The 21749-nt window shown below is 37.9% G+C and overlaps 1 protein-coding gene across 1 annotated transcript in view; it reads right to left on the bottom strand.

Moving 5' to 3' along the window:
• LOC121910695 (unconventional myosin-VIIa-like) overlaps nucleotides 1-15902 on the bottom strand; it is a 56476-nt gene extending 40574 nt beyond the window's left edge. Inside the window, exons 1-4 of the mRNA XM_042431984.1 lie at nucleotides 15757-15902; nucleotides 15555-15628; nucleotides 13228-13338; nucleotides 8342-8410 (exon numbers count right to left, since the gene is read on the bottom strand). Of these exons, the coding sequence (XP_042287918.1) occupies nucleotides 8342-8359 (18 nt within the window). The 5' untranslated portion in view covers nucleotides 8360-8410; nucleotides 13228-13338; nucleotides 15555-15628; nucleotides 15757-15902. The remainder of the gene's footprint in view (nucleotides 1-8341; nucleotides 8411-13227; nucleotides 13339-15554; nucleotides 15629-15756) is intronic.
• Nucleotides 15903-21749: the final 5847 nt, after the last annotated feature.

The raw sequence follows: 21749 nt of genomic DNA, 5'->3' as shown, positions 1-21749 counted from the left end.
CATCATGTATGTTGAATAACTAGGAAATATAAAAGTTGCATCACACACCCAGAGTCACCCAGTTTTTCTGCTGCCAACTCACTCAATGGGAGGATTTAGTCCGGAAAAAGGCTTAGCCTTTACCACCTGCAGCCCACAAAGGGATGATGTAACCCCCTGACCTTAAAGCTTGATGTTGTTTGGGAGGGTATGTAACACTGTGGTGAGGTTTAATTTTAGTGAGGTGGAAGGAGATTTGAGATTTGACCTGTCAAGTAAATCCACGCCTGAACTAGAAGTGTGCGCTCAGTAGAGTGCAGATCTCCGCCAGGTGTGTCTTGGGGGCATGTATGTATAATCTCAGTTTTCTTTATGATGCATAGAATAATGTAATGGTATTGTAACCCAGCATCCTCCTGGGTTCGCCTAACCGTGCACACTTAATAAGGTAATAAGGTAACATAAGTCCAAATGTCTAAATTTAAACAGTTGTTATTTATTTAGAACATTTTGCTGTAAAACACCACACAAAATAAAACCCTTCTCTACCTCCCTCTCCCCTCTCAAACAAAGAAGAGTTGAATCTCACTCCTGGCTCCCTTGCAGTCAAGATGGCGGCAAAGCTAACAAAAACAGGAATTTATTCATCTCATATCATGTTTAACTTTAGCGGATCATAACATAGCAGGTACGGAATTAAACTGCAGATGCTCCGATTCAAGACGAGACCAAACTTTTTATTGATGTCAGTTTTTGAGCCATGACAAAGGCCAAAATGTAGCCTACAACAGATTGGTTTTTAGCCTTGCTGATTGCCGGAAATGCCTTTTGCTGCAGTTGTTGATCACTTGCAGCCCCTACTGACTGGTTAAGAGGAGTGAGGAGTCAGCAGTCAATGGCGGTATAAAACGGGTTAGAAAATAGGTTTTTCAACAATTGTGAATCACTGACACCACGAGAGGTCTTTGAGCATACAGTCATAAATCTGCACAAATATATTAGGCTGATGGGTCCAGTAGTATGTGAGATTAGCTGCAGACAGATACATACACGCATGACCAAACACATGATCATCACATGATAATTAGTTGATATGGAAGCAGCTAGAAGTCATAGATTATGTCCCTTTGATGACTTATATAAATACATGTAAAAACAAAATGTTGGTCATCAAGAAATTTACACCTAAAAAAGAAACAATTTGTTGTTGGTAGTTCTTGTGAATTATCTTGTATGATGTATTGCATTGAGACAACATGGTCAAAACAACTTAATTTCACATTTACTGAACTCATTATATCTTATATCTAGCTTCTGTACAGATGAAATTACTTTACTGGTACGATGAAGATAAATAGTGTATCTTTAATCATACGAGGTGGATAAAAGACACTAGACAAGCTGCCATTACTGTGGTGACATCAGACTTGAAAACCCACGTATAACACAGTTTCACTTGAAGCACTTTGGTCAAGAAATCCGTTCAGGAACCGGTTATATGTTGAAGATAAAGACATCAAATACCATTAAAATAAAAGTTATAACCTACACGACTTTTAAATGAAATGTAGTCCCCAAACCTCTGCTCCATGATTAAATAATTAATTTAACTTCTCCATTAATCATCATGTTTTGATTATATTTTGTGTGGCTGCTGATGTCTTGCTAACTTGGCGTCACATTTACTTCCATAACATCTATTTCTATAAATTCAACTTTAACAGTATCATGTGTTTCCAGTTTTTTATTAAATGATGCATTTTTTTTTCTTCTGATCACAGTTTGATGATTTGAATCATACACTAGCAAGTTCCCACTGGGTTTAATGAGTTACGTCACACAACACTTTCACATCCAGACTGTTGAGGTCGGACAGACGCGGTTCGTTTTCATGTTTCTGCATGTCCCTGATTTATGTTTATGACTTGAATCTGTGTGCTGTTGTTTGTTAGTTTTCCTGGTGAATATTTATTTATGTTATTTTTTCCTCTCGAAGCCTATCAAAACCAACTTCAGACAAGTGTTTTGAGTCTGAATAACTTCAGCTTTCATGCAGACAACCTTCATCTGTTGATCTTGATTAGTTCTGCTTTCACTGTCTGTGTTCAGTAATGGCACTTGAAAGAGCAACACATAAATCAGCCCCTTGATTCGACTATAGGCCACCATCTAAAAATACCCACAGCTCTTGACAGTCCCCGGTTTGTTTAGATGCTCAGCATAAAGAGGGCTGCTGGCAAATCTCTTCATAACAGAAAACACCGCAGCATAAAGTCGAGTGCTCATCCCGACAGTCTAGACCGTGACCTTAAGGATGCTATTTTTGCTTCCATTTAACAACATCCAGATGTCTCCTATTAAATGAGATTCATAGCTGAGGCTCTGAGCTGAGATTGAGACAGCAGAGTGTGTCTGAGCCGTACCCTGCAGGGGAGTGAGGCGCCGGGATCTAGTTATTGAGGAGAAACTATTGATGGGCTGATATGGGGTAACCACAGCTGACTGAGACATGCTGGCTTCTGCTATATTTAGTGTGCTGGGACTTGGGAGCTCTACTGGTGAATAGAGGGTGAGAAACACGATGTGCACATTTACTTTCCCCATATATGGTGTCTACATCTACCTGCATATGTTTAAATTTTCATTTAATGCCTAATTTGTAGCATTTAAACTTCATTTCAACCTCAAACTCAGTGGCTGGTCCAATAAGACAAATTCAAGGCCTTAAATGTTTCCAAACGTACCAAAATGTCGGACTGTATTTTGGGGATATTTGCATAAGAATAGTAGGGTAACAGTAGTAGTTATGTTTTAGCTCCTGTCTCTTTAAGGCAGCATCCAGTGAGCACACTATATTCGAGTTGGATATCTTCTGGAAGCCGCCCCCGGAGGACTTTTCCCGGCTCTGGAGGCTACGTAAACAAGCAGTCGTAGAAGAATTCAATTCTTTTTCTCATTCTTTACTCGAAATAGAAACTTCTCAAATATATCAGTACATGTTCGAGCCCGAATCAGATCTGAAATATTCAAAAAGGGACAACATGAACAACCTTAGGAACAAACTTTGATTTGTGGGCATGCACGAACGATCTGACGTCAGGTCTATGAGGAATTAGAGGTGACTGCAAATGAAGCGTTCAGAGCAGGCTGAAGCCCTGGCTTTTGACTCTGAGGGGGCATTTTTACATACGTTCACCTCATGTTGTGGAACTTTGACCATGTTTATCAAAAACATCTAACATTATAACAGTATATAAATGACAGAAAATCACAAAAAGCATGATATGTTCCCTTTAACACTCCTTTGCTGTATTCTTGATACCTTGAAGTTTTAACTATCGTTTTTTTCTGATTTTGCTGTTGCAACAATCCTATTAATTTATCAAGTTCCATCTTATCTTTCACTGATATTATAATTGCCTTCTGCTTATCTGGTTTTTAAGCCAATTTTATGCGACCAGTGTCACCAAAAGTGTAATGCAGTGAGGTTGGCAGCCTAACGGAAGAATGCTGAAGTGAATCCAGCAGAGGAACAAAGAGCAACCTTCTGCCTCCTTCAACAGCTACTAATACTCAAATACCCTTGAGTCAGGCCCTAAAACCCCAAAATGCTGCTATGTAGTTGCTGAGAGGCTCAGACTACCTTATGTGCTTAATTGTTTACTGTAAAACTAGACTAAAACTGTGTGTGACAGGAACTGAACAGTCTATTGTTCTACCAGCTCTGTCAATCCTGCACACCGAACACTATATTATAAAACCGGTCAGACATTTGCTAAAATGTAGGCACAAGGTGATCACAAGCAGCAGATGTCAATTTACACAACATGACATATCCCCACTTCTGGTGCAGACAGTAAGTAAAAAGACAAAATTATGGAGTCGGGGCACTTCTATAAGGGTCTATAAAACAATAAAGAAAATGGACAGTTGACCGTCGCTAGACTACTGCCCCTAGCAGTGACTGTCCAATCATAGCTTAGCAACTGTTACTGGGCCTGTCAATTGTCAAAAGTACATGAGGCTGTATAACAGCAACACTTTTCATATATATTGAGAGTTTGGGGATTCATGTCTTTTTTATCACCTTTACGAAACAGGAGCATAAGTGTAAGAATTGGATTAAACTGTGTGCTTATCTGCTATTAAAGTAAGCGTCAATCATTAGCATGCCAGGCTAAATATCTTCAGGACTGGAACATCCACTGACTGGGAACCAAGATGCTACTATATCAGATTTAAGGCTAACAATAGTGGCTCTGTCTGGATTTGTTTACTCTCCAGCAGCTCTAGCCAAACTTCAGTCGATGGTGTTAAGTTTGCCAAACTCAGTGGTTACACCACATGCCAAAATTCTTTTCTATTGTAAAAGTGAAACATACTGTTGAAAATACAAACATTAATGCATAAATCTAACCTCTCCTTTGCTTGTCCAAGTATGTTTTTAAATAGTTGGTAAGGGTTGTGTAAGACGAAATACCATTTAATCAAATTTGTATTTATAATACTGTACTCTAAAACTAGGAGTAACTAGTTCTACCCTGTAATACATGAACAATACTGCTTCTTTAATTTCATGTCTTCTACTGTTTATAAGCTGGTGAGGATGCAGAGTTTTTGCCTCGGACATGTAGCTTTAGCCTCAGTGTTTTAGCATTATATTATGTATATAACCATCATGTGCATATTTAAAATGCATGTAAGGATTTTGCTTTTAAACTGAATCAGCTGGAAACATTAAAAAGTCAGCTGGAGACAGTGTTTTTAATCAACTCAATGAGTTTTAGTGTTAGCAATAACTTACCCTAGCTTACTACAACTGATAAAATATGCTAACCACAATTGTCATTTAAGCCAACAAATTTCACGGTTTTTAGCTAGAAATGAGAAACTGCTTTTCTTTGTAAACAGAGGAGTTATGCATAAAAACCTCATAAAAATGAACACCACCACTGCTATAGTACAACAAAATAGGAGAATTAAATGTGGACACTTAAACAGTAGATTTCTGTCTTCTAAAGCTGTATTAATAAACAATCTAATATCAGATCATCATATTGATTTATTTTGCCTTGCTGAAACCTGGCTGTGTCATGAAGAATATGTCAGCCTAAATCAATCCACTAAAGCCTTGTTCTTAGTCTTTCACACCAAACCTGGAAAACATTACAGCCAATTCTATTTGTTATAGTGTACCATCCTCCCGGCCTGTAGTCTGAATCTTTACCTGAATTCTCAGAGTTTTTTTAAATTTCTTCTTAAAAAGCCTGCTCTTGAGTGTTTTAGCCAACTATAGACCAATATCTAACCTTCCATGTCTCTCCAAGATAGCAGATAGCAGAGAAAGCAGATGCAATCAGTTGTGTGACTTTTCTACATAACAATAAGATTTTCAGTCAGGATTTAGAGCGCATCATAACACAGAGACAGCACTGGTGAAAGTTACAAATGACCCCCTATGTAATTGCATCAGACAAAAGGACTTCTCTCTGCACTTGTCTTGTTAGATCTTAGTGCTGCATTTGACATCAATGACATTCACATCCTATTACAGAGATTGGAACATTTAATTGGTATTAAAGGAACAGCACTAAGCTGGTTTAAGTCCTATTTATCAGATTGATTTCAGTTTGTACACGTTAACGATGAATCCTCCATGCACACAAAAGTTAGACACGGACTTCCAAAAGGTTCCTTGCTTGGACCAATACTATTCACCTTATATATGCTTCCTTTAGGTAATATTATCAGGAAATATTACATAAATTGTCATTGTTATGCAGATGATACCCAATTATATTTATCAATGAAGCCAGATGAATCCAATCAGTTAACTAAACTCCAAGCATGCCTTAGGACATAAATGACCTGCAATTTTTTTGCAATTTTTCTCCTTGTGTGTGTTTGTTCTAATTACAGGAGTGAAGACAGGTGTGTGGGAGTCAGGCAACCAGCTGCCGATCATCATGATTAGCCCTGCTTAAATGCAAGCATTAACTTCCACCTGACTCCAGCCCCTCTTTCCAGACCTCCTGCCTTGTCTGTCTCTTTCATTGGCTCTGCACAACTCCCTGCTCACTGGATACCACTCTGCCTGGCTCCCCTCAGCATTTCCCCTGCCCTGCTTGGCCCAGCTTTATGTCCAGGTCTCAGTCCCAGGGTTCCAGCTACCTGCCCAAGCCCTTGCCCCAATTTCCTAGCCTGGCCCTAATATGTAGCTACTCCGAATGGTATTACCCTGGCCTCCAGCACCACCATAAAGAATCTGGGAGTTATCTTTGATGAGGATATGTCCTTTAACTCCCACATAAAATAAATTTCAAGGACTTCCTTTTTTCACCCACGTCACATTGCAAAAATCAGGCACATGTCTTGTTACTTCTAGGCTGGATTACTGCAATTCCTTATCAGGCTGCCCCAACAAGTCTCTAAAGACTCTTCAGCTGATCCAGAATGCTGCTGCACATCTACTAACAAAAACTGGAAAAAGAGATCATATTTCTCCCATATTAGCTTCTCTGCATCGGCTCCCTGTAAAATCCAGACTATAATTTAAAATCTCTCTCCTTACCTATAAAGCCCTTAACTGTCTGGCACCATCATATCTTAAAGAGCTCATAGTACCCTTGTGACATCCCTCTCTGCCTTTTGCTTAAGAGGCTGCTTTGGCTTCCTGGCTCAGGAGCCAGTGGGCGGGATTGGAGAGGACATCAGGGAACTACCTGCACCTGGGTAGTTTAGGCTTCCAGCCTATGTAGGTGTCTTCTTTGTCAACCTTTCTTCTCTTCCTCCCAGGCCTCCATCAGCCAGATGGGTTAGACTTTTGTTTTGTTTGCATGCATCATGCATGTCATTTCAGAGGCTTTATACAAGAGGTCCCGGGTTCAAATCCCAGATGAGGCCCCATTTGTCATGGACTGGCTCAGGGTCAGTGACAAAAAAGGGAATCACACATGATAAAACCTCTAAAATTACATTTATTGTCGACTTAAGATAAAATGTAATGTTAATCAGCTAAGTCAGTAATGAATGCACTGTGTGGATGAGTGAAGTATGTGATGCATGCAAACAAAACAAAACAAAGCAAAACTCTAACCCATCTGACTGGTGGAGGCCTGGAAGGAGGAGAAGAGAGGGGTTAGCAACAAAGACACCTAAATAGGATGGAGGCCTAAACTACCCAGGTGCAGGTAGTTCCCTGGTGTCCTCTCCAAGCTCACCCACTGGCTCCTGAGCCAGGAAACGTAAGCAACCTCTTAAGCAAAAGGCAGATAGGGATGTCACAACCTATTACCCCACTGGAACACTGCACTCCAAGAATGCAGGCTTACTTGTGGTTCCTAGAGTCTCCAAAAGTAGAACAGGAGACAGAGCCTTCAGCTATCAGGCTCCTCTCCTATGGAACCATCTGCCAATTTGGGTCTGGGAGGCAGACACCCTCTCTACGTTTAAGTGTAGGCTTAAAACTTTCCTTTTTGAAAACTTCAGTGCTCTGAAGAGAGGAAAGTAGATGATGAAAACAGAACAGATCAGTGGTGAGTGTCCACACAGGAAGCATTCAGGTACATTGTTGAGCGTAGGTCACCCGTGTTTTGGAAGCGCTCAGAGCCTAGTGCACAATGACCGTAGTTAAGCGTGTAAAACGGAGCAAATACTTTCATGGGCAGTTCAAAACCAGTTTGTCTCATATGCTCCGAGACTGTGGCGATTGTGAAGCGCTACTACAGACAAAGCACAAATCTTTGGAGCAAACACATCAACTCAAATCCGAACTGAAGGCACAGAAAATAGGAATGATGTAGGAGCCCAATATGATCGATCCACTTTATTTTAGGATGCACATTATCTTATTTTTAAATGCAGCCCTTATTTTTGGCTACTTGAAATGAGAAAAGAACATGTATTTACTATTAGAGTACTTATTATTTATATCATAGGTATAGATATAATGAAATGTTAGTTTCTTTCATGTTGTTGGTCTATATACTCATTCACACCTCACAAGGACTGTATTAATTTTTCTATGAGCTGAAGTAGCGGCTGGAGGCCAAACAATTGGCCTGTTCTGAACAGGCACGTTTTGAACAGGCACTGCAGTAGTCTGTTGTGATTTGGTGCTATATAAATAAAACTGACTTGACTTGACTTTTGTTTTTTGTTCGTTTACGTCTGTTTGAAATCAAATACCCATTGTTTCAAAAATGACTGTGAAGTTTGGGTGGTAGAACTTGAAAGGTGTAGCAACAGTAACTAAGGAGAGAGAAGCTTAGAAAACGGTCAGTTACAAAAATTTTAAACACTGAGATGGGGAAAAATAACAGATGAAAGCAGCTACTGAGCTGATGGAGTCAACATGACCTACCTGCTGCAGAATGACCATGGTTCAGCCTTGGGTTGATTCCAGGACATCAGAAGTCACCATGTGTGGGCTCTGCAAAGGAGACAAGTTACAGACATCATGTAGCTGAAAGAAAAAACTACTTCTTTAGAATGAATTATACATAAACTGAGAAAAAAAATATTAGCAGACACAGATAAACATTAGCATTTTCTGGCCATCTGATGAATGCACATCCAAAATTAATACTTCTTTTAGCTCTCTTTTGGTCTCCACCAACTCCCAAGTACAATATCTGACTCTTTAGCTGCTAAATGTTCCATTACGTTCAAAAGATTGTCGGTAACTTTGTCTGTCTGCTGTTTGGTGCTGGGCTGGTTATCTACAGTTGGTTTATCAGAGCTTGTTTGCTGAAAACTACGTCTGGAAATGAGTTTGATGAACTGAAGTGAAGGAAACAATGCACTAAAAGAGGGTAAAAATGCGAATTCTCTTTGAGATCTTTACTACAAGCCACCCCTTCTGCATTTAACAGTCATTTGATCAATTGTTCATATAAACACACAGAATAGGGCAGCAACTAATGATTATCATCATTATCAAATAATATGTTGATTCCTTTTTGTTGATTAATTCATTAATCTTGGGTCTATAAAACATAAGAAAATACTGAAAAACTTTTCCCCAGAATCCAAGATGTCTTAAAATATCTTAGTTTGTCCAACCACTGGTCCAAAAACCAAAGATATTCAGTTTATAATGATATAAAACAGAAAAAAAATCAACAAATCCTCACACTGTAGGAGCTGGAAACAATAATGTTTTTGTACTTTTTGTTTAGAAAATGACTCAAACTATTAATTGATTTTCTCTCAATTGACCAACTTATTAATCAACTAATAGTTTCACCTCTGTGAACATATTAATTAGACAAGATACTTACTATAATTTAACATAGCGTACACAGGAAATGCAAGCACACACAATCATCCACTAATGATGTGAATGAGTAATATCAGTCACAGCAGGTTTAGAGTAGAGACAGTCATCTATGTGGTTCAGCCCGACATGGGAGACCAGTGAAGGAAAGGGGGGTTGGGAGGTTAAAGGGTCTGGTGGGGGCTGCTGAGGGCTTACGTAGATTCCTGGGGCTAATCCCATCGCTTAAGTATGAGGCATAGTTTAGTATGACTGCTGAATCATTTTCTCCCCCACTGAGCCGTCTTTCTTTTGTTTCCCTCATTTACAGTGACGTTGATGTGGTACTGTGTACAGTATGACGGCCTGTTTTCAGGTTTAAGGAGAATTTTGAATATTCACATGGTCACCATTAGGGCTGCAGTTAACTATTATGTTCATTATCAACTAATCTGTTGCATGTTTTTTTAATCGATTAATCATTAGGTCAATAAAACATGAAAAACCAAAACAGAAACAGTGTCCTAGAACAGATGTCTTGTTTTGTCTGACAAACAATCGGTCCAAAACCCCTAAATATTCAATTTACTATAATGTGAGACCAGGAAAAGCAACACATTTTCATATGTGAGAACCTGGGAACATTGAATGTTCTCTGTTTTTGCTTGAAAAAAATGACTTAAATGAATAATTGATTGTTAATATAGTTGCCAATTAATTTCCTTTCAATTAGATCTGCAACAATTAGTCGATTAATTGATAAGTTGTAAACTATTTAATTAATTGGCAACTATTTTGATAATCTATTAATCATTTGGAGACTTTTTTAAGAAAAAAAAAATCAAAATTCTCTGGTTCCAGCTTTTCAACTGTGAATATTTTCTGGTTTCTTTAGTCTTTTATGACAGTAAACTGAATATCTTTGGGTTGTGGACTGTTGATTGGGACAAAACAAGACATTTGAGGACGTCACTTTGCACTATGGGAGACAGTGATCAACATTTTTCATTATTTTCTGACATTTTATAGACAACAACTAATCAACAGTTTACTCGATAATGAAAATCAATAATGAAAATAACTGCCACTGTTGATCATTGAAAAATAAGCTCTGACTCAGTTGTGCTGCAGTCCAGATCCATCTAAATGACTGATTAAAACAGGACTTAATTATGAAAGGTGAAAGGAAACTACATACATACAAGTTGGCAACGTAAATGGCTTGTGAGGCTAAAAAAAACCCCAGACTGTATGAGTGATGAAATTAACCCATGTCACAGGGGGAGGTGCTAAGTGCAATGATCCATTAGTGTTCCAATAAGTAGATTAACATTTAGTTGTATGTGCAGCGCCTCACTACAAATCAAAGGAATCTGTATTCAAGACACATTTTATATGGAAAAAAAAAATCACAGATTCACCTCCAACAAGGGAAGCAAACCTTTGGCGAGCAGCAGTGCAGATATACAGCATGAAATTAATTTCCAGCCAACTTCATCCATATGCAGTGACTGTAGTCACAATAGGCTCGGCTTATGCCAAGACAGAGCCTCTTATCCAGAACCACAGGGTGCCAATCTGGCAACTGTCCCGAACACAGACCTTAAGACCTGTACTAACCTTACAGTATGGCCTACCCCATATCAACAACCCCAAATTCACAAATTACAAACTCAAATCTACTGTAGATGCAAACCATTAGCATCCACACACACACAAGCCTGAACTTCGAGCACTTGAAGACAGAAAGCAGAAGTATGCCATATTGAAATACACATGACAACTTGGCAACGTGTTGATAAAGTATTAAGCTTCATGCTTGGGTCAAGTTCAAGTTTGTTTTTTTATCTAATGTAAATTTTATGAGGACGTTTCGCTCTTTCTCTTTCTGACTGTGCCAGTCGTTGCAAGCAGATATGCAGTGCCCAGTGGGAAGAGAAAAACAGAGACAGAGTAGCTGTAGTCCACTAATAGCAGGTTGCCGGTTTGATCCCCAGCCCTTCGTATTCAAATTGTAAAGTGAGCTAACGGTCAGAAATATATGAAATTAAAATAAATGACAGCACCAGTCAGGGTCATTCGGTTCAAGTCTCTAAGACACAGTTACAGTCGAGATTCATGTCTCAGTTTTAGGCCTGTGCAGATCTCAAGTGGTTCTGCACACACCCTTATTGGGCCCCAACAAGACAAAGAGTCTACAGCCTTGCTAGCAGCTTTGTGAGGTGTTCCGAGGGGTGGTTTGTGCTAAATGCCAATGATAGCATGCTAACATCCTCACAATGAGCATGCTAATGCTTAACATGCCATACCATATTCACCATCTTAGTTTAGCATGTTAGCATGCTAACATTAGCTAAACAGTATTGCTGAGGCTGATTGGAATGGCATTCATTTTTCAGGTATTTGGTCAAAAAACAAAGTATTGGACAAATCAAATTTTGCATTTCGAGTCTTTATGCTAGGCTAACAGTCTCTGGGCTGCAGGCTTGTATTTAATGGACAGATATGAGAGTGGTATCAATCTTTATTTTATTTATTTTACTTTATTTGTAAGGGACCATGTACAATATTAAATATAAATGTTACCATACGATGTACAATGTTGTACTAATTTTCATCTGCAGTCCCTTGGCAGGTCACAATTAAAACATATAAGCAGTACTGCACAAAATTCAAACAGGACACATAATACAATTCAAAGTTTCTCAGAGGCCACAGTAATTTCTTCAATTTGCTTTTTTTGTCTGACTAAGAGCCTTAAATGTTAAGATATTCAATTCACTGTCAAACAGTAAATAGGAAAGACAGCAAATCCTCACATTTGGTAAGCTGGAACCATCAAATGTTTGGCATTTTTGCTTGAAAAATAACTGACATGATGAATCGATTATCAAAATAGTTGCAGATTAATTTTCCGTCGATCTAATAATCATTGCAGGTCTATACATTACACACACAGCTTCAAGTGTATGTTAAAAGTGTAAATTAAAAGCAAAAATTATATTCTTATCTTAACTTCTTAACAAACTGTTCTTATCTGAACAAAATTTCATTCTAATCTTCGTCGAGACATTTCACTCAAGAACCATGAATGTTTGATCCAAATTTGGTGCCAATCCATTTCAAAGATGTTGAGATATTTCACTGGATAGTTGAAAACTTTCACGTCATGGTTGCACTGAAGGAAAAGCCAAGGGATCACCAAAGTCACTGGGTTTCATCCTCTGGGGACCATGAATATTCGTACCAAATTTCATGGCCATCCGTTCAATAGTTGACAAGATGTTTCAGTCTGGACCAAAGTAGTGGACCAACTGACTAACATTGCCTCCCCAGAGCCACACTGCTAATACGGCTAGCACAGGGTTATAGGCCAGAGAAGGTTGAGTAACCTTGATGTAATATTAGCAAAGTGCGACTTGCCAGGTGTTACGTGCTTTATTAGTTGCACTGTTAGTTTCTCAGTTCCATAATCAGCTCATACTGGATGGCTTTATTGTTCTTTGTTTGCCATATTATTATTTGCCAAGACTCTAAATAACGTTTGCTATAATTATCTGCATCTAAGATGCTAAGCGAGTTTTTAGTTTAGCATGAGTAGAGAGCAGCGTCACAGGTATTGCTTTGTTTTTTTATTCTTTTCACATCCCTTCATCCTTTCTTGGGCTCTTTTCAAGTGCTAAATTCACAACACAGTCAAAATTGATTTTGAATTGATAATATATCAAAAAAATGGATATATCTGACTAATAGCCTTCACACTAAGACAACTCAGAATAAGTCAGAAAACAACCCAGAACATCCAGGAGATGTTTAACCAGACCTCAAAGTTCAAACCTCAACTCTCTGTCATCAAAGTCCAAGTCAACCTGGTCAGAGATTTTCATGCACTAGCCAACAGCAATCTTGCTAAAGCCTTTGCTGCTAATCTGTGTGTGTGGCCCATAATGCTCTTTTAACAAGTATGTGTATGTTTAACAGCTCTGACTCACATGGCAGGGATTCAGAGGCGCAGGCACAGAGGGGCTTGAAACATTCATCGTTGACCAAGCAAGTTTAAGAGCCTTGCCTCCATGTCCTCCATGAGTACTGAGGTTCAGTCTCTGCAAAAAAATAACACAATTTAGTTTTGGCAATATAAAGTATCTTGAATTGACTGTTAATATTAACAGTTTGTGTTTCAATGTTGAACAAAAAGATGTACATTTGCACTCAAAAGACTAAGAAAATATCCACTAGATTTGACTGATGTGAACATCTGAAGCATCATATTGGCTTCAGATAAACACATTTTTGTTTGAAATGAGGACTGTGCATTTTGTCCCCCATCACTTACATTGAAAGTGCATCAGGAAGGGATCTTTTAATAGTCAGTATGAGCAGGAGGAATGATTACACTTGAAAATAGTGAACCTTAATGGGTGGAATATTCTGTATCTGTAAACTGTATTTATGATTAATATTCAAACCCAAGACTCCCTGTTTTCCATGGCTGTACCATTTCATCACATTGAAATAATCTAAATGTTTTGTGCATAATTTTATACACATTTCCTCCCAATTCAGGAATCTTTGGAATCTGAAGGATCTCCAGTAGAATTTAAAATAAAACTTTATAAGTGTGAAAAGTTTTGGGTGCAGAGCATGAGTTTGTATAAGTTCAAGAGATTAAATGAATAATTTGACATTTGGGAAAACAAGCTCATACACTAGCCTGTTCTATCCAAAGGTAAAAAGCTCTAAAGCTCACTAATATCGTTTGTAAAATCTTTACAAAAATAGTTTGTGGTTTTACAAGTAGAGCGGAAGAAGGGAGGTGGATTTTGTTACCTTTGGACAGAGCCAGACTGTTTTTGTATTTCTAGTCTAATTTTCATTCGCAGTCCGTTGGCAGGTCACAATTAAAACATATGTAGAGTGAACAGAGCAGCACTAAACAAAATACAAACAGGACATATAATACACAAGTTACACACAGTAAACCATACACTCCCATAATGTTAGCTACAAGTCTATGTTTAACAAATTAAAAGCAAGGTTATCTTCTTATCAAACTCTCTGCAAAAAAGGGAATAAGTGTATTTCCCAAAATGCCGAACTGTTCCTTTAACAAAGCTCCAGCAACCTGACCTGACTGGGGTTTAATGTGAGGAGAAAAACAGCTGTTATTTGATTGAAGTGGTTGATCAAAACACTGCAGGTAGTTGTAATGAACATGCTAATTCACATATTTGAGCTCAGCTGCAATACAGTAAGGCCCAAACTAAACAAGGAAGTGTGGTGAGACAAGTTTTTCAGTATAATCACCAATGTTTGGTTGTGTCACTTTAAGACATTTTAGCACACATATTGATTGTATGAGTTAGTTTGTCCCACATTCAGCCGTCTACATTTTAGACATAAATGCTCATTCATGATCTTGGAAACAGTAGTTTTACCAGGAAAAAAAAAAGACTTAACTTAAGGTCCACTTTTGGGCTGCAACTAACAATCATTTTCATTACTATTTGGTCTACAAAAATGTTTATAATTTAACAATTACCTAAAGCCCAAGGTCACATCTTGAAATAGCTTGTTTTGGCTAACCAACAATCATAAAAGGTCTGTTGACTAACACACTGATCAAAGAAAAGCCCCAAATCCTCAAAACCCAGACTCTGGAACTAGAAAATGTCATTTTTTGCTTGAAAAATGACTTAAACGATCAATCAGTTATTAAAACAGTTGCAATTTTTCTGTCAGTTGACTAATCGTTGCAGCTCAAGTTACTCTCATTGTCACAAACATTGAAAGCACTGTAAAAATCTAGTAAGTGGACATTAAGTTAAAATATTTTGTTGTCAAACTATCTTGATTTAGTCTTGTTCTGACATAAATATTGTTGGTTGCTACGCAGTCACATACCTGATATTTTTCACTGTCCCCACTTCTCTGCTTTTATGGTGAACTATTCACTTTTCTAGTTCGTCCAGTAAAGTGTTACTCTCTTTCTTCTCTGTATATTTATATCTGCTTCCGCAAAACTGTTGTCTTATCTGGCAAAAGATAATCTCTAATGGAATCTAAATTGGAAGTAAAGAAACTATTTAGACTTTATGCAACAAACACACACACACACACACACACACACTACAGCCAACTGTATTTACTTGAAGGGTACATAATGGCTCCTTTAAGTGCTGGCACAGTGATGAAGAGCTTGGGGGTGAGCAGAGGGCAGTAAGAGGCTTTGGCCTAAAGCTACAGCAGAGCAGCAGCACTGTGGCCTGGCTGCACGCTAAGCCCTCAGTCTTGACCCATGTACACCTGCCCCACTTACCTCTCAACACACTTCATAAGGTCCCTTTTCCTTTCTCCTGTACTTTTCTCGTTTGGTTTCTGGTCCTGCTTTATCTGGGAAGGTGTAAGGTGTTGACAGGATGGTTGACAAGATGGTACAGCAGTGGAGAAGAAGTTGGATGAAGAGGAATTTATCTGCGTCTCTGCTCCTGTATTTGTTTGTCTGTCCCCCTTTCCTTCACCTCTTTTCCCTTCTTTTGTGGTCCCAGCCTCCTGTACGTGGTTCAGCGTTCACGGCAGCCGAGTTACAGTTTGACGTCTGGGTCAGTGAAGGGGCTCTCCAGACTCTCTCGCTGCGTCTCATTCATGGCTGCTGCTGATCCTGATTAGCTGGGAGGTGGAGCCTGTTGGTGGCAGATACAGAGACCAGCTGGGAGGTGGAAAGCGAAGTGACCCAGGTCATGATTTCCAAGTTGTTGTTTTGTTACCACAAGCTAAGTTATGTTAATGGGTCAGCACACAAAAATGAAAAAAAACTAATCAAACAGATTTCCTTGCAGATAATTTTTAGTGTTATGTGTCCAGATTGTTAGATAAGTGTTTCTGTCTCCTCCCCAACACAACTGAAGTGAACAGAATTTTGTTTGTGATGGTCAAAGCATTTAAAAATTATATTAAAATTTTCATCAGCAACAGATCTTTCCAGATGCAGTGTTACTATTACTTTGGATAATCTACAGAACACACTGTCGCCAGTTTTCATCAGGAATGTTTCTTACGTTGACAATATATGTAAAAACTATTCTGAAAACTGTTGACAGTTTCTTCCCATGATTATCTTGAGCACTAGGAACTACCAATGCTGTGAGCACCACAAACAAAATTCAATTAATCTCCACTGTGTTAGGGTAAATAAAACTGAGAGAAAATGTTTTTGTTTTTTTTTCAATTTGAGTGAATCTATAATACTATATTAATCTAATACTTTCCTTTAACGTCCAACTCTGCAGTTCCTCTCAGCTCTACGGAGCATTTTAGCATCTTTTGGCTCATTGTTTTGATTTTATAGCTCACAACTTTACTGTTTTGGTTCACTCGCACCAATCTCATCAGTGTCATTTCTCAGCAGCAACAAAAACACTGATAACTGCGCACTACCTGCCCAGCACCAAACAGCAGACAGATAAAGTTGGAAAATTGGAACATTTAGCAGATAAAAAGCCATTTTTCTAAAAGTTGGTGGGGACCAAAACAGAGCCAAAAGGTGAGTAAATATTGGAATTAAATTCATCATGTAGACACAAGGACGATTCCAAATTAAGGCTAATGTTGCTCCGTGTTCCCTGTGTAAATAAGCAAATGTTTGCAATACCCAAGGTAGCGTTGCTTTTGCTAAACACATCTGTTAGTCCTCATCCTAAAAGTCTTTTCTCTTAAAATTTAAAGTGAAACATACTGTTAGAAAATACAAACAAGTATGTAAGCTAAGCAGCCAAAAAATGAATGAAGTTACATTTTTCCTTATAATACTAAATAATGCTACCACAAGAACATGACTTTTCCAAGTCTTTTGGATCAGAAACTGTTAGCTTTAGCCCCCGTCTTTTAGCAGGATATCATGTATATAATCATCATGTCCTTATTCAAAACCCTTGTACAGGATCAATATTTTAAAAACAAGTCAGCTGGAAACATTAAAAAAGTCAGAGACTGCGTTTTCAGCCAATTTATGAAGCTAGCGTTACCTAGCTACAAGTGATAAAATCTGGCAATGACAGTTGTCATTTCAGCCAGAAAAAGTGATGGTTGCTGGCTGAAAATGTGAAGTTGTTTTTGTCTAAAATCAACAATCCTTGTTTCAAAATTTATGAAGAAATTTTAGCAGTGTGTCCAAAGGAGGCAAATATATTTACTTTATTTACAGTAAGACTTCAGGCATGGATTTATTATATATAAGACACATTTTCCTTTATGTTATTGTTATTGTCCACTCAGTCTTCATGCTCATTACTATACAATGATGACAAACCCAGTATAAGTTTTCCTGTTTTATTTCAAAGTCATGCCACAAGTTGACATTAAATACAAAAGAAAAAATAATAATTTCAGATTGTAGCTATAAAATAACCACAGTGTAACCGAGAACCAAAAATCAACAAACACGCATTGAAAAAGAAAAAGGAAAGCTCAAGCTGAAAAGAACACACAGACAAGCACACAGTACAGAACATACAGCAAAGCGCACTGATACCTAGCTATCAGTAAACATACCAGTTTGGAACGCAAGGTAAAGTGGATATATAAAATTAACAAGGTTATAAAATACAGATAAAAGATACTTGTTATAAAGACTGTAGCATCTTCTAGAAGTGTCACCATGCAGTAGGTATTTCCAGTCTCCAGTTAATAAATATCAGCAGAAAAAATACAAGAAGAATCACAGGCTCATTCCTTGAGTGGACAAGACTCGATCTCGGATAAAAATGTCAGTGACAAGAAAGCAGAAGGTATCCGGTGACCTGGTACAACTGAGTCAAATTCAATACAGTCCACATAATGCTGTCGTTCAGATAAACATAGAACCTGGTGCTGTCTCTCTGCACTTCCATCACCAATATCTTGTAATTTAGACACATGCAGCAGTATGCGAGTTGACAAGGCCATAAGATCAGCAGGCAAGCGAAGCTCAACTGCGACCATGTCAGACGGAAAAAAGCCTCTTAAACACTCACAAAAAAAGTACTTTTCAGCTCTCCGGATCCTTCATATTTTCAGTTTTGTCTGTAATTCCCTTATTTCCTCTCTTGCTGACCACTAGAGGTAGTGAGCAACAACATTTTCCCCCTTTAAATAAATGTACAGAATATACTCTATAACATCCATCAATACATGGATCCCATAATAACTGATAAATCGAAATTGCTGCTACTTTTATATACATACTGTATACTGCAAGTTACTGAATACACAATATTATAAAACCGGATACTGTTTTAATGCATGCAAGTGTGCAACATAAGCCTTGTACTTCACACAGTATGTTTATCAAAGTAGCAACAGCGGATTATGTTCAACAACACTCGCGAGAACCAAAAATATATAATCCTGTGATTTCGTAATGTGGTGCCGGCAGATTTGAAGCGGGTGGTTGCTACATGCACTGGTATTTTTGGATTCGTACATAAAAGTAATTTCAGCTTCATTCGAATGGTTTCGTAGTCTTAAAACCTGCTTTGGCATCACCGTGCAGAAAATATATACAGAAAATCAATATGCTAATCATCAAGGTCCTGACACTCCAACCAACCTTGGTCAGTCTAGTCGCTGGAGTGTTTGTGTGTGTGTGTGTGTACATACATATATATATATATATATATATATATATATATATATATATATATAAATGTGTGTGTGTATGTGTGTGTGTGTGTGTGGAGGTTAACAGTGAAAGCCTTAACACTTTTGGCAAAGAATCACAATGTGCGACAATTACAATGAGTAACCACGGCAACGCAGTGAGATTACAAAGACCGACACAAAAGAGGACATGTAGAGGAGAACGAAAAAAAACAAAAAAAAAGGTACAAAAAACTACAATTACATAGCATCCCTACACAATAGACCACCTGTCTTTTTGGCACTGCTGTAGCACATGAAGAACGCCTGGATGAGGTTTCACATTTATCGAATTTGAGAAGGATTTGAGTGACACACTGTTATTTTGGCTCCTTACTCTTAATACTATTTAGGATTGTGAGTGACACAGTGACTCTGAAACCCAAATACTCTGATACATATATCAAAGATGTCAGGTTAGCTGTGTTAGCTGTCATATTTCTGTGCCAAATCTGTACAAATACAGAAATAAGGAGTTCAGAAATAACACACGCTGCTGAAAACCTGATGTGAAACCTTAATGTAGAAAATGGTACCGGCATCAGTCGAAGAAAATTCAACAAATAACAACAACATGGCACATTCATGAGTACTAATTCACTCTTGGATGCTTGAGCAGAGAATCTATTGTTGCCAGACCAGCTTGTGTCTCTAAAGTCAGTTTTACTTGTATATAAATGTCTATATTTATTTATAATTGACATGAAATTCATATTTAGAGTAATAGATCTACATTCGGGTAAATGCACAATTTTTACTTTCTTGCCAAGAGTCAGATAAGAAGACTGATACCACTCTCATGTCTATTTGTTAAAAGAGTACTCAGTAGCCAAAATCGATGCAGCAGAACTGAGTTATTGGGCATCATGCAAGAACATTTTTATATTTTTATCCTAAAACTATTTTCTCTGAGGTTTACTCGTAAGAGTGTTTCAAGTCGGATTCAACAAACTCTCTTAACTGTCTAAGCTTGTCGTAAATCTCTTGTTCCAGCCTGTGACGATGTGACCTGTTCGTGAGGAGGTGCACATTCATGACATTTAAACATTAGCATAATAAACGCCCCTAAAATGTAAATATAAGGCGACATGTTCCACTCCGTTTGTGAGCGAGTTTCATTCACAAAAATGTTACCAAAAGAGTAAAAACAAGAATTTCACACCGCAGAGCTTCAAGTCCTGTTTTCAGCTTAGCTTAGTGTAAAGACTGGAAACAGGGGAAACAACTAGCCTAGCTTTGTCTGAAGATAACTAAATCTGCCTACCACTACCTCTAGTGGCTACCTAGAGCTTGGCCAACAAATAGTCTGTACATAACCCACTGTAAAACCTAAAACTGCTGCTTTTAGACTTCTGTTGTTGTTGTTTTTTATTTTGATTAAACAAAACAAGATATAATATGTTAATCAGTGAGCTTCAGAGGTGCCGGTAGGTTGATATCGTTACCTTTGGACGAAGCCAGGCTAGCTGTTTCTCCCTGTTTCCAGTCTTTATGCTAAGCTAAGATAACCGCCTATCTAACGCTCTGACATGAAAGTGGTATCAATATTCTTATATAACTCTTAGAAAGTAAGAGAACTTCCCAAAATATGGAACTATTCTGTTAAACTTTACACCACTATCAAAATAATAGTGACTTTCTACAATAATTGCTACAAACAGCTAAAAGTCAAATTATCTCCCAGCTGTATTGAATATAAATGTATTTATTTCAGTAATTAATGCTTGATAAACGGCTCATTAACACTGTGCCATGACACATCTGGCTTCATCATATGTGTCTGTGTTACTATGATCTCTGTATTAAAATAAAACTCACACTAATTTACATGGCTAAGAAGAAACAGTGCCATTAATGATTGTTGAACATTGTTTCACAGCTATTACAATGACGGAAATATTACTTTAAACACAGATTGAAATTAGACATTAGGTTTGAACTGGCATTCGTGAAGGTACCACAGAGCAGTTATTAGCTGAAAGACATATTTTGTTGTTAGTGTCGTTATTAACTGCTTTATTGACAGTCAAATCAGCATTTATGCATGTATACATACAGAATATCCTGTAAATTGTGATGTAACATGTCGGTATTAACCCAACATGGTTTGGTGAATTTTGTTTTTAACAAATTTATGTACTCATGTAATTTTTATGAACCGCAATTTTAGCATCCAAATGGAGGTTCAAATGCGTCTACCCATGTGGGTCGCTAATGGATGGATGCTACATGTTAGCAATCATCCTCAGATCCCACATGAGTGTTGACATAATCTAAATGGGCTGATGATTGGGGCTACGAGAGAGGAGTCTATATGGGCAAAATAAGGCCCGATGTGGTTTATCTATTTGTTATAATTAAATCTGGGTTACAGAGAAGAGTGGAGCAGTGCAAGGAAATCCTAAATTCATGATTTACCGTTACATTCAAGTCACAGAGTTAAGCATCCATTCAGAGATCCACTGAAATAAATATCTGGCAATTTTTAAAAACACTTACCGCTGCTCTGAAGGTATTTCCTGAATCCTCAAAGACTCTTCAAATCATCTGGATGAAAAAATATTCTGTTCACTGCATGATTAAAGTCGCAACTATATTTTCTAATCCAGGAAGATGGAAATGACAATCTCCTCGCTCTTTTTGTTTTGTTATTTTGTTTGAAAATATAAGATAATAAGAAGCAACATCAACTATACACAAAAATATGTGATAGTAAAGTTCTTACGGTTTGGTTCAGGTACAAATTAAGCAAAGAAATATGACACGTACGGCTTGTTTGGATTTGGAAACAGAGTCGCAACTGGAGAAACTGATAAAAAAAATCATCTTTACATGCATC

This window comes from Thunnus maccoyii, chromosome 13 (genome assembly GCF_910596095.1).
Source record: "Thunnus maccoyii chromosome 13, fThuMac1.1, whole genome shotgun sequence".
Classification (NCBI taxonomy): domain Eukaryota; kingdom Metazoa; phylum Chordata; class Actinopteri; order Scombriformes; family Scombridae; genus Thunnus; species Thunnus maccoyii.
The sequence above is the reverse complement of the archived record's forward strand: the minus strand, read 5'-3'. Positions and strand labels throughout refer to the sequence as shown.